The following is a 13,156-nucleotide window of genomic DNA, read 5'->3' as shown; positions in this document are numbered from 1 at the left end:
ATATATATTTTTCATCCGATTTGGTGTTTAAGTCCCTCACATTCGTAATATACATTCGACAACAATGATATGTGGTGCCAGATATCTTATAGAGCTCGGAAACACCTTTGCCAAATATTATCGAGATCGGTTAGTTTTAGATATAGCTCCCATATACAGGATGAGATAAAAAAAAAACTGCAACAAATTCAAACGCCATAATTTTTACATTTTTTTTTTTAATTTTATTGAATGAAATCAAAAAATGTCGGAAATAGCATCAAATTTTAGAATTAATTTAGATTTTTTCGAATTGGTCACCTTTGACACGAATTATGGCCTTCAAACGGCCAATGAAACCACCACACTCCGCCCGAATGTTGCTCTGCATTATATTGGACCATTTCCGACGAAGCGCTTGCTTGAGGAGATCTACACTTTGGTATTTTTTAGTGGCAACCTTGCTTTCCAAAATACTCCAGACACAACAGTTCAACGGATTGGTATCCGGAGATTTCGGTGGCCATTGTGCGCTGGAAATGGAGCGAGGAACCACATTTTGTAACAATTCTTGGGTGCTGGGTCCTGTTGGAATGTCCAAGATCTACGGCCAAAATGTTTGCTTGCCCAAGTCTTTAATACACCCTCCAGAATATTTTCGCGATAATATTCGGCATTTATTCTGATGCCACGGTCGATTAATACGAGCAGAGAGCGACCATCGGCTGTTATGGCGGCCCACACCATCACCATGGCCGGCGCTTTAGTTCTGGTGGCCAACCGAAGGTGCACATTTTCAGCTGACCTCTTTGGCATGTAAATACGATCATTTTGTTTGTTTACAAACTGCTGGACAACGAATGTTTTCTCATCGGAGAAAACCAAATTCGGCGGTTCACAACTTTCGGCCAAGCAAAGCAGCTCTTTAGCTCTTCTGAGTCTATTTTCTTACTGTTGCGATGTAAGTTCTTGTTCTTCACTTTTTGGAATTTCAATGGCTTTACCCCGAGCTCATTTTTCAACATTTGCCGAATGGAATATTGCGATATGTTCAACTCACGAGCTATTTTTCGATCACTGCGATGCGGGTTTCAATCAAGTCGCTGCTTTACTTTTCGAAATAATTCTGCTGATGTTGCTGTTTTCTTCCGTCCACTTCCTTGACGTCGGGCTATGCTACCAGTATCACGGTAAGGAGCGATGTTACAAGACACAAAAGATTTATTCACATTTAAATGCTGGAGTGCTCTAACGATAGCCACTTGTGATTTTCCAGCCAAATATAAAGAAATCACACTATCACGCTTGAATTCCATCACGAATAACTTTTTTTCTGGAAAATTCTCATCAAAATGCTTTTGTACCCTTATAAACCATATAATGATCTGGCACTGGAATAATTTTAAGAGCTGTCGGACGAGTGGCTTATAAATGGCAGCAGTCTTAAGTTGGTTGCAGTTTTTTGTTTATCTCACTCTATAAAGGCTTGCTCCTGCCATGAAAAGGTAAATCCCTCCGTTCTCAATCCACCGGCCAAAAATACACAACATTGTCTCAGTTATCCACCCCACTTTAAAATTGAGGCGTATTTTTTTGTTTTTATTATCAGTCAATAATTTTCAAATGAAGTGTGAACAAAAGCGATACCTGCGCCCGTGGCGGGGCAGCAGGATAAACAACAAAATAAAAATAATGAAGAAAAAAATACTTAGAACTACCTATTTGTTTTTGGTTTATTCTTTGTTTATTCAAAACACAAATGATCGTAGTGGACATGAGGTTGGTGTTGATGTTGTTGTTGTTATTTCTGTTGTTCATTATCGCTTACATTGATAATCTCTTCGTAGATTTGATGAGGCAGCTCTTGGGGTGAAGTATCGCCATATGTTATGTGCACAGTTTTATGGCATTTATCCTGATTTTCATAGGCCAACGATTTGCAATTACATTCCGAACACATGCCATGTAGGGGCACCTCATAGCCACCGGGTTCATTTACGACCGTTGTGGGTATACCACCATTTAGTTCGCTGCTCGGAAGTGGTGGTAATTGGCGTACAACATCAAAACGCTGTGAGGCAATCGGAACTTGATTGCGTACACAGGAGAAGTTCTTATAATACGAAAGGTGGAACATTTTCTGGCAATAGATCCACATGTAGAGTAAAAGGAAGAGGAATGCTATGCCCAGGGGCAACATAAAAACAATGATGAGAGCCTCGGCTCTTTGGTTGCGTTTAAACTCCCATTGGTCACCATTTGGACCGGCAGTGTATAGTACATTCATGGGGGGAATTTGGGGAGCAGCCGTTGGCGGAGACTCTTCTAAAGTTTGGTGTTTTTTTGTTTCAATTGGTGGCGCTGGCGGATTTTCAGATGGTATACATTCCAGTCCATTGACATTTATCCTTGAAATAAATTTATCATATTGCAGTAGGCGAAACTTTTCCGGATAGGCATGGGCAAAGTCATGTAACCACAAACAATCCCAGGGATTGTGATCGGCTTTCAAACGCATTTGCAGTGTCTGCCAGCTGGGAAACTCCTTGTCAACTTCCTGCAGTGTTTGCAAACGATTGTCACGCAAATCGACATAGTGGCCATTCGGTAGCCGGTCCATAAGCTCAAAAAGCGATAAAATATGTAAACGATTTGACCTTAACGACAACCGCTCTAGGGCAGTCAAATTTTTTAGCCATTCATGGGGAAAATAATCCAATGAATTTCCCCCCAAATCCAATTCTTTCAATTGATTTTCATAGGCGTGAAATTCTTTCAATGCATTGCCCTGCAAATTAATCACCGCCACGCTTGAGTGCTTATCGATCAGTGTAAACGCTTCCAAGGCACAGCGGGCTATTGTTAGATTGCCAAGAGCATGGGCATTGATCAATTTGACAGCCACACCACCTCCACCATTATCGATGGCTGTATCCGCCACATAAAGTGTTTGCAGCGTTTCGGGCAAGTGGCGGAAAATCTCTGACGTCATTTGTTTGAGTTCCACCAAATAAATGCTTATGGCTGCGGTCGATTCAAATAGATCTGGCGTTTTCAACATCAACACAGATTCTTTAGAAATTTTCAGGTGTTCCAATGCCCTCAATGTCTGCAGAGATTTATTTTGTATCTTTTTCAGAGAATTGCCCTGCAGCTCAAGGACACGCAGCTGGGGATAATGGCCGCCAAAGGAATCATCATCAATGCTGGCTATTTCATTGTGCTGTAATACCAAATACTCCAGCTGATCCAGTTGGCCAGCACATTGCAACGGAGCCAACGAATCGATGTGAAAATTTTGCAGACCCACTTTCGTGACATTTGCACAGATCGGTAGAAATTCCAAACCATAAGTTGGTGTATTCAATGGCGTTTGGCAACCGTCCAGCATTACAGATTGGATGCCCATGAAACGGCGATGCCATAATGTGGAAAATTCTGATGCTGTTGATGGCTGTTGCGGTTGTTGTTGTTGTTTTTGTGCGCCGCCTTCGTCTACATCCACAACCAACAAATCATTTTCCAAATTTTCACTTTGTTTTTCCAGGCAATCGATTTGCATGGCAAGGCCATTGGCAAATTCAAAATTTTGATATAATTCTGCTCGAACTTTGCACACATCCTCATTTATCCAGCAGGTTTCATCATTGCTCCAGGCGATTTGGAAACCATTGGCCAGCAGAAGCACCAATAAGAAAATTGAATATTTTAAAAATCTCCCAACGTCTATCATTACGCATTAACAACTCGTTGTCGTCGTCGTATTACATTCGAACCAAAACAAAAAATATATTCGATTTTTTGGAGACGAAGATCCGATACGTTCGCTATGCTTTCGCCCCAACAACTACTGGCGAGCGCAATCATTTTCCTTTCCACCCATACCAGAAGCTAAAAAAATCAACGAAATCAAACAGCATTTCATTCTCATTTCAAACGCCCAGAGAAGGCCCGCCACACAGCACATGATTCAGCCGTACGTACCGTTTGGTGTGATGCCTCAGTGTTTTGATATCTTCTTCACAGTTCATTTGGCGATTCCAAAATTTGTGTGATTTTTTTTTCTTTTGTGAGAGTGGTGTTTGGCATTTTTTTTTCTTCTTCTTCATAATCTGTTCAAATCAAATTCTTACCCGCTGTGAAAACAAACAAACGAGAATGCGTCAAAGTAATGTGCAAAGAAAGGGGGAGGGCGCCAGTCGGCTAATAAATTGTTCTGCGAGCCCATCATCTATGTCATACTGTCTATAACACCTTTTCTTTAGGGGCGATGACGATGATGAAGATGATTGTGATGCGCATGAATGAATGAATATAACCAAGTAAAACACATTAAGTTCAGCCGGGACGAACTTTTTAATACCGTCCACCATTGGCTAAAGAAAACATCGTGCACCGTACGGAGGGTATCATGTGCGCTATAGGAAAACGTGGACCCAAATATTCAACGTTCTGCCACTGAATCATCGATATACCGAATATGGGAAAGTACCGTTATATGGGGGCTATATATGAAAACGTAGATCTATAAATACAATGTTTCGCCAGCGAAGCTAGCACCCATTATGACCTATAAATACCAATTTTAAGACAAATCCTTGGAAAATGTGGCAAAAATTGTCAAAATTCTGAATATCGGAGGGTTGTGTACATGTGTGCTATATGAAAACGTAGACCTATACATACCATGTTTCGCCACCGGAGCTAGAACCAATTATGACTCACAAGTAGCAATTTTTAGACAAATGCGTGGAAAAATTCCGAATATCATGAGGTACCATCATATGGGGGCTATACAAAAACGTGGACCTCTCCATACTATATTTCGGCAGCGGAGCTAGAACCCATTATGACCTACAAATAGATATTTTTGGACAAATCCGTGGAAAAATGTTGATTACTTATCAAAATACCGAATATCGGGAGGTACCCTTATATGGAGGCTATATATGAAAACGTAGATCCATACATACAATGTTTCACCGCCGGAGCTAAAACCCATTATTAACTACAAATACCTATTTTAAGACAAATCCGTGGAAAAAATTGCATAAATTATCAAAATACCGAATATCAGAGTTACCGTTATATGGGGGCTATACAATAAAGGTGGACCTATACATACAAAGTTTTTGCCAGCGGAGCTAGAACCCCTTATGACCTACAAATAGCAATTTTTGGACAAATCAGTAAAAAATGTGGCAAAAATTATCAAAATACCGAATATCGGGAGATACTGTTATATGGGAGCTACACAAAAACGTGGACCGATATATCTCATTTTCAATACCAACCATCCTAGACACAATACAAATTGTTGTGCCAAATTCTGAAGCTCTACGTCAAATAATGTGGGCTGTATCGTGATTTCAACAGGCAGACTGATGGGCAGACTGACAGGCGGACATCGTTAAATAGACTTAGGATTTTATGCTGATCATGAATATATATACTTTATGGGGTCTACGACGAATATTTACAGATGTTACAATCTGGCGTTTATTGCCTACCAACAGGGGCTTAATTTCTGGCGAATAACGCGGTTCCACACATTAAGCACCTCTTCCTCGGTCACTAGAGACTTGCTCAAGCGAGATAGACCCCAACAGCTTCTGCTGCGATCCCCCCTTAATACGTTGCAACCATACAATTTTCATTGAGCTTGGTTTGCTGCACCGCTGCCATCAAAATATTCCTCCGATTTTTAAATGTCAGTATCTCTTCTATTTTGCTTTGGCCTTGGTTGCAATTAAACTGCAAGAACGATGCACAATTCGAAATTGAAACAGCAAATGGGGGGCGGAAGACTACGGTGGAGTTCCGTACTCCGTCGAAAACGAGGACTCGGTGGGGACTACCTTGTTGCAGCACATTGCAAGTTATTAGTGATGGAATTCAGGCGTGATAGTGTGATTGGAAAACCACAAGTGGCTGGAAAACCACAAGTGCCTATCGTTAGAGCACTCCAGCATGTAAATGTGAATAAATTTTTTGTGTGTCGTATCATTGCTCGTTACCGTGATACTGGTAGCGTAGCCCGCCGTCAAGGAAGAAGACAGAAGAAAACAGCAACATCAGCAGAAATGGTTCGAAAAGTAAAGAAGCGACTTGAACGACTTCGGTTGGCCACAAGAACTCAAGCGCCGACCATGGTAATGGTGTGGGCCGCCATAACCGACGGTGGTCGCTCTCAGCTCCTATTAATCGACCGTGGCATCAGATAAATGCCGAATATTATTGCGAAAATATTCTGGAGGGTGTATTTAAGCCTTGGACACGCAAACATTTTGGACGCATACCAAGAGGACCCAGCACGCGCCACCCAAGAATGGTTACAAAATGAGGTTCCTCGCTTCATTTCCAGCGTACGAATGGTCACCAAAATCTCAGGATACAAATCCGTTAGACTATTGTGTCTGGAGTATTTTGGAAAGCAAAGTTTCCACTAAAAACTACCAAAGTGCCGAACATCTAAAGCAAGTGATTCGCCGGGAATGGACCAAAATACCGCAGAGCAATATTAGGGAAGCGTGTGACGCTTTCATTGGCAGTTTGAAGGTCATAATTAGTGCCAAAGGTGACCAATACGAACAAATCAAAACTTATTCTAAAATTTGATGCTACTTCCGACATATTTTGCATTCATTCAATAAAATTAAAAAAATTTAAAAATTATGGCGTTTGACTTTGTTGCTGTTTTTTTATCTTACCCTGTATACCAGGAAAATTGAATTCGAAGTCACCGTGCGCCTTTATTTCTTTGAACTGGTGCATTTGCACATTATTAGGACCATTAATGTCTTTAATATGACCCCGTGAAGTTTGTGCACAGCCAAATTAAACCTTCAATCAAAACAAAAATATTAAAAAATATATATTTTTTGCAGCGGTATGTTCATACCGACCAATGTACATGCGTACTTTTAGTATCTATAAATAAGTAAATTTATAAGTTTTTTATGTTTTGTTTATAAAAAAAATCGAATGTACTGACCGCTTTGCTATTCATTCTAGTGGCCGTTCAGCGCGTCTATTTAATGTGTTTTTTACTAAAACGAAAAGATTATTAATAAACAACAAGCAAACATACAACTAACAACAACAACAAATGCCACTAAAACAGTGTAGACAAAAATAGAATATATGTATATAAAAAAGTAAATATGCATTACGTGACGCCAACATGGCTGCAATATATCGAACGCAAACAATATTATATTTTGAATACAAATCAAAATTTTCCCAATGAAAAAAACCTACGAAAAAGGGGTTCTATTGCAATTGCAGTTTTTGATAAATATGTTTATTTGAGATTTCAGAATTTTTAAATAAAAGAAAGGGAGTTAATAATAATAGTATCAGTCGCTTTTGCCGACAGATCTATAACCTCAGCCAATGTTCGATTATTTAAATATCTTTTGACTTCTGTTATGATTACACAAATTGTTGATCATATATGGAGTAGGTTTTGAAGGAATGGTCAATATTGTCCATTTCGTATCGGACCTAAATAAATATGATAAACAGGATGAGATAGAAAAACTGCAACAAAGTCAAACGCCATAATGTAATTTTAATTTTTTTGAATGAAAGCAAAAAATGTCGGAAATAACATCAAATTTTAGAATAAGTTTAGATTTATTCGAATTGGTCACCTTTGGCATTGAATTGAATTGTGGCCTTCAAACGGCCACTGAAACCGTCACACGCTGCCCAAATGTTGCTGCGGTATTTTGGCCCATTTACGGCGAAGCGCTTGCTTGAGGTGATCGACACTTTGATTTTTTTAGTGCCATAATAGTGCTTTCCAAAATACTGCAGACACAATAGTCCAACGGATTGTTATCCGGAGATTTTGGTGGCCATTGTGCGCTTGAAATGAAGCGAGGAATCTCATTTGGTAACTATTTTTTGGTTGGCGCGTGATGAATGCGATGGTGCTAAGATCTATTGGAATGTCCAAGGTCTGCGGCCAAAATGTTTGCGTGCTCAAGGCTTTAATACACCCTCCAGAATATTTTCGCGATAATATTCGTCATTTATTCTTATGCCACGGTCGATTAATACGAGCAGAGAGCGACCATCGGCTGTTATGGCGTCCCACACCATCACCATGGCCGGCGCTTGAGTTCTGGTGGCCAACCGAAGGTGCATATTTTCAGCTGACCTCTTTGGCAAGTAAACACGATCATTTTGTTTGTTTACAAACTGCTGGACAACGAATGTTTTCTCATCGAAGAAAACCAAATTCGACAGTTCACCACTTTCGGCCAAGCGAAGCAGCAACTCTTTACCTCTTTTGAGTCTATTTTCTTTCTGTTTGCGGTGTAAGTACTTACATTTTTTGGAATTTCAATGCCTTTACCCCGAGCTTATTTTTCAATATTTGCCAAATGGAATATTGCGATATATTCAGCTCACGAGCCATTTTTCAACCACTGCGACGCGGGTATTGATCAAGTCGCTTCTTTACTTTTCGAACCATTTCGGCTGATGTTGCTGTTTTTTTCGTGCCCTTCCTTGACGTCGACCAGTATTGCGGTAACGAGCGATGGTAGGAGACGCAAAAGATTTATTCGCATTTAAATGCTGAAGTGTTCGATAGTCACTTGTGGTTCTCCAGCCAAATATAAAGAAATCACACAATCACGCTTGAATTCCATCACGAATAACTTTTTTTCTGGGAAATTCTCACCAAAAAGCTTTTGTACGCTTGTAGACAATATAAAGAGGTGTTACTGGAATAATTTTAATAGCTGTCGGACGAGTGGTTTAGAAATGACAGCAGTCTGTATTTGTTTGCAGTTTTTTCGTCTCACCCTCTATAACCTCTCTAGCCAGATGTCTAAGGGTATAATATATAAATAAATACAGACATATCCATCAATAATTCAATTGGGGGATATGCATGATTTTCACCACAAGAAGAAAACCAAACAATTCTATAATACTATTAAGGCAGTTTATTAGGAACTAAAATAGTAAAAAATATTTTCCTTAAAATTGTATAAAAAAATAAATTAACTTATTTTCGAAAAAAAAAAAAAAATACACAGACAATACAATACACACAAAAATGCAATAATACTTGATAAAAATGCAAATTGGAAAAAGTGAATTATAAAAAACTAAACTAAAACAACGTATAATAAATTCGAGAATTATAATTAAAAAGAAAAACAGCGTGATGACGGGGTAAAAACAATTAAAAACATACGCACATCTCCATCGGGTATTAATGTAATTTGTTTATTGGAATTTACCTTTTCCACATTGAACTTTACCACATATGTAATGGGTGTGTATGGGTGTGTTTGAAGACGATTTCAAAAGCAACAGTTGCTTCACTCATTTCCATTGACCTTCAATTTCTTTTGCTTAAAAAATTTTACTGTTCCACCTTGAACTTTACCATATGTGGTAGCCACCTGCAGATGACGTGAAATCCATTGTGGCAATTTTCGTTGGATGTTATCACGTGCATATCTTTCGTCCAGCAAATAGACACAGGCATAATCTCTTATATGACGTACCGAACGACCAATACATTGATTTACAGCTTTCATGCACAAATTCTCATAATATTCCGCACCCGAACCAGCACCGAGAGTTTTATCCAAATAAGACATACGTTCTTGGATTTCCGGTGAGTTGCAATACGGATATGGCAGGCCGACAACAATGACGCCACGACCCAAATCATCGGCAAAATTAAGACCTTCACTCAATTTGCCACCCACCACACTTAAAAGTAATGCACCCTGTTGATGTTTAATGACACGACTATAGTCGGCCAATATTTGCTCTACATTTTGTTCAACAGCACCTCCAATTTGTGGATCACTGCGTGGTTCACGAAATATGCGTTTTTTATTCGAGATTCTTTGTAGAATACCAGTCTTTTGCAACTGTTCATAGACACTGTTTAAATAATCGTAAGACGGCACGAAACACACAAGGCCAGCGGGCACAACATTACACAGGTTTTCCAAGACACTACATAGTTCGTTTAACTGGAAGGGTAGATGTAACATATTATTAAAAGGAATCCTCTGAAAAACTATATATATATTTTTAATTACCATAACAGTTGATGATCTTTGGGTAAAATTGAAACATAAATTACGACCACTTGGACCCTTGGTGACGACAAATGGCAAGACAGCATCCTCAGGTACTACATGATCATAGAAACGTAGTTTCACCCGCTCTGGGCAGGAACTAAATAGTTGTTCGGTTAGTTCGTTAGTTGGCTGCATAGTTCCACCGGCCACAATTATCTAAAAGGGGGAATTGGAATTGGGAAAGACAGGAAATGTTATTTAAAATGCATTGAAATTCGAGAAATTCTTAGAGGTAATCGAGTGAATAACCTTGGAAGCATCAGACGCTTTGACGACACATACGTCTTTAAGATGCAAAAAAGGCTTTAAAAATGTTCTTAAAAAACGCGATTTTTAGGCATGAAGTTTTTGAAGACCAGAAAAGAAAGGTAAAAGTCCTGCGTGTCGATTTTATGATGCCCTACACCACTCTGCACATTTAGTAAAGCTACTAGTAACAAATAAACTTTTTCATAGGAAATTTATGTAAAGTAGATCATAACAATTATTTCCGCTCAATTTGAAGGAGGCATTTGTGTCTTTCGACTTAAAGAACGCTTAGATTAAAACATAGAAATCAGAGCTATATTTGAACCGATTTTCACTTAAATCCATCCTATTTGAGCCGATATTTCACTTATTGTGAATGTCGGATGAAGATATTTATGTATATTCAAAAATAACCGATCTTTATACAATTTAGCAGAGGAATTTTTGTTCTAAATCTGATAGCTGGCAATTCGATACATTTCTTCCTGGCGTAAATAAAAAACAATACGGAAACACTTACCGCTCTTGCATCTTTGACAACATCTTGAAAATGAGACTCAGGACGCAGAAGGATGTATTTCAAACTTGGCTGGGAATCATATTTACCTGAGGCGGTCGTTTCATCACCTGAATTTACAAGAACACGACCATCCTCAGCTTTTTCGCAGAGAGCTTCCAAAAATGCCAATAACGGTCTCAAGGAAGATATTAACATAGCTGACGACTGCTTATTTTCCTCAAAGCTGGGGGAAACTTTTGCATCTTCATCTTGTTTTTTCTGTTTATTTGATTTCGATAATTTTTCTTCATGATTCTGTTGTAAACGTTTGAGAAGACCCACAGCTGCTGATGATTTTCCACCACCCACAGAAGGAGGTGGTTGATTTTCACTTGGCCTCGGTTCCATTGTAAAAGTTTTGGCAAAACCCTGTAACTTTTGGGCAAATCTTGTTCTCTCACAGAATTTAAGCAGCTCATAAAGGTCTATGTTAAAAAAATCTCCCTCGGACATTAGCTCATAGGTACAGAGCATACGAAATTTGTTGGATTTCTCATTGACATCTGTGGTCGCATCAACGCTGGGAGTTGTGAGTATTTTTACCAGTCTTTTTATAACAAAAATTAAACGATTAATGGACAAGAGATTTGCCGAATTGAAACGTGAGGCATATTTCATTTTATAGGCCACAATTTGGTGTTGCACCGACTGTAGCTGGGCCAGTGTTACTTCACAGCTGTATATATCCGATATACAATCCAACAGATTATGTGCCTCATCGATGATCACTATCGAATCACGTAAATCAATGCCAGCCAATTCCCGACTACGTTTGTGCAATAGCAGCTGATAGGGTAACATAACAATTTGACCGATTTGTGTGGCCATTCTTGCCGCATAATATGGACATGCTTCCAGCTGCTCTCCTTCACTTACTAAATCTTCAATGTCGAGAATTTCAGCCAGAGACAGCTCACTCAACTCCTGGACAAGGGTTTGAGATTTGTGTGGACATTTTCCCATGGATTTCATATTCACACGGGATTTTTTCTTGACACAGCCATCACCATCACAAGCTGTGACCTTGCTGTTTGAGTTTTTGGCCATATCCAAACAAAGTTCATTAATTAGGGCGGTATTATTGATTTTACGCAGATCTTTATGTATACACAATTGTTGGCGTGAGGCCATCGAAACACAACGCACACGTTCTCCATACACAGTTCGTTTAATTTCATTTACAACCTGAGCCAGTTGGGTATGGGTACGACTACAAAAGAATATTTGTACATCACGATATTTTACAGGTTTCTCCAATTCCTCCTCCTCTTGCTCTTCGTCACTATTATTTGCCTCCTCCAGAACTACATTTTGTTCATCTAAAATATCTTCTCTGCCACCATCAACAATTGTAGATTTCTTGGTTTTCTGTCCATTGGATTTCTTTTGATTGAGCGTTTTTCTTTTTTCCTTAATCACATTTAATTTTTCTTCATATTCATCCAGCAGCTTTTTTATTCCCTTTAACTCCAACAATTCCTGCTTTTGTTCAGATGTCTTGGAGTGCATGAAAATCCAATCTGTGGCCACATTTTGTTCTTTTTCCAGCTTCTCAACTTCTTTAGTTATTTTTTGCAAACGTTCCAGCAGCTCTTTCCTAATCAACGCCTCGTGATCTTCCAGCCACTTAAGGGCAGCGCATGTAAGGGTCAATGATTTGCCCGTTCCTGTTGGACTTTCAAATATACCAATTTCTTTATTTTCCAGCACCTTATAAAGCTCCACCATCAATTGTTGTTGAATTTCGTAGGGAGGAAATGGAAAATGAAAATCACTGGGAGTGGGCAATTCTTTTTGTGGCTCATACATTTTGCCAAATGAGCATGCTGGAGGACTATCCTGAGGTGGCTAATTGGCGGTGTGGAATTCACTTGTTGATCTCCTGCATCGTAAACAAAACATTCAATGACAACAGCAAAGCGCGCGCAATCGCTGTCAACTCTCACGAAGCCAGTTGACATTTTATACGCCGTCATTAAATTTACGTTAGCCGAATGATTTTAAAGTGTGGCTTGGTGATTTGGGTAGGATGATAGAAATTATTGTCAAATTGTTTGTATGGGATGATTTTTCTTAAGAAGCCTACTTTCATATAATAGATGATTTAGGCAGGGTGACAGAAATTATAGTCAAATTGTTTGTATTGGATGGTTTCTCTTAAGAAGCCTACTTATATATAATAGCTTCAGTAAAATCCATAATCAATTCCATTGTGTTTTCTTTAATCAAAGTTTCAGATTTGAAG

At 39.0% G+C, this 13,156-nt stretch overlaps 2 protein-coding genes across 2 annotated transcripts; both read right to left on the bottom strand.

Annotated features, from left to right (window-relative positions):
• Nucleotides 1-1,533: 1,533 nt before the first annotated feature.
• Nucleotides 1,534-4,282, bottom strand: LOC101895537 (Leucine rich repeat protein). Its single transcript, XM_005179695.4, has one exon. The coding sequence runs from the start codon at nt 3,710-3,712 to the stop codon at nt 1,781-1,783; it is 1,932 nt and encodes a 643-aa protein (XP_005179752.1). The 5' UTR covers nt 3,713-4,282; the 3' UTR covers nt 1,534-1,780.
• Nucleotides 4,283-9,034: 4,752 nt separating this feature from the next.
• Nucleotides 9,035-12,922, bottom strand: LOC101897959 (ATP-dependent DNA helicase DDX11). The gene is made up of 3 exons (XM_011292671.3): nt 10,873-12,922; nt 10,062-10,259; nt 9,035-9,992 (listed from the first exon to the last, which is right to left on the bottom strand). Exons 1-3 carry the CDS (start codon nt 12,718-12,720, stop codon nt 9,324-9,326), a joined length of 2,715 nt encoding a protein of 904 aa, XP_011290973.1. The 5' UTR covers nt 12,721-12,922; the 3' UTR covers nt 9,035-9,323.
• Between the last annotated feature and the right edge of the window lie 234 nt (nt 12,923-13,156).

This window comes from Musca domestica, unplaced genomic scaffold, assembly GCF_030504385.1.
Source record: "Musca domestica strain aabys unplaced genomic scaffold, Musca_domestica.polishedcontigs.V.1.1 26, whole genome shotgun sequence".
Classification (NCBI taxonomy): domain Eukaryota; kingdom Metazoa; phylum Arthropoda; class Insecta; order Diptera; family Muscidae; genus Musca; species Musca domestica.
Note: the sequence above shows the minus strand (reverse complement) of the source record. Positions and strands in the feature narration are given on the sequence as shown.

Coding starts and splice junctions, on each gene's coding strand:
- LOC101895537 (XM_005179695.4), bottom strand. CDS start 3,712: ATGATAGACGTTGGGAGATTTTTAAAATATTCAATTTTCTTATTGGTG.
- LOC101897959 (XM_011292671.3), bottom strand. CDS start 12,720: ATGTATGAGCCACAAAAAGAATTGCCCACTCCCAGTGATTTTCATTTT. Junction 10,260..10,872: donor TTGTCAAAGATGCAAGAGCG/GTAAGTGTTTCC, acceptor TCCCCCTTTTAG/ATAATTGTGGCCGGTGGAAC. Junction 9,993..10,061: donor AAAGATCATCAACTGTTATG/GTAATTAAAAAT, acceptor CTACCCTTCCAG/TTAAACGAACTATGTAGTGT.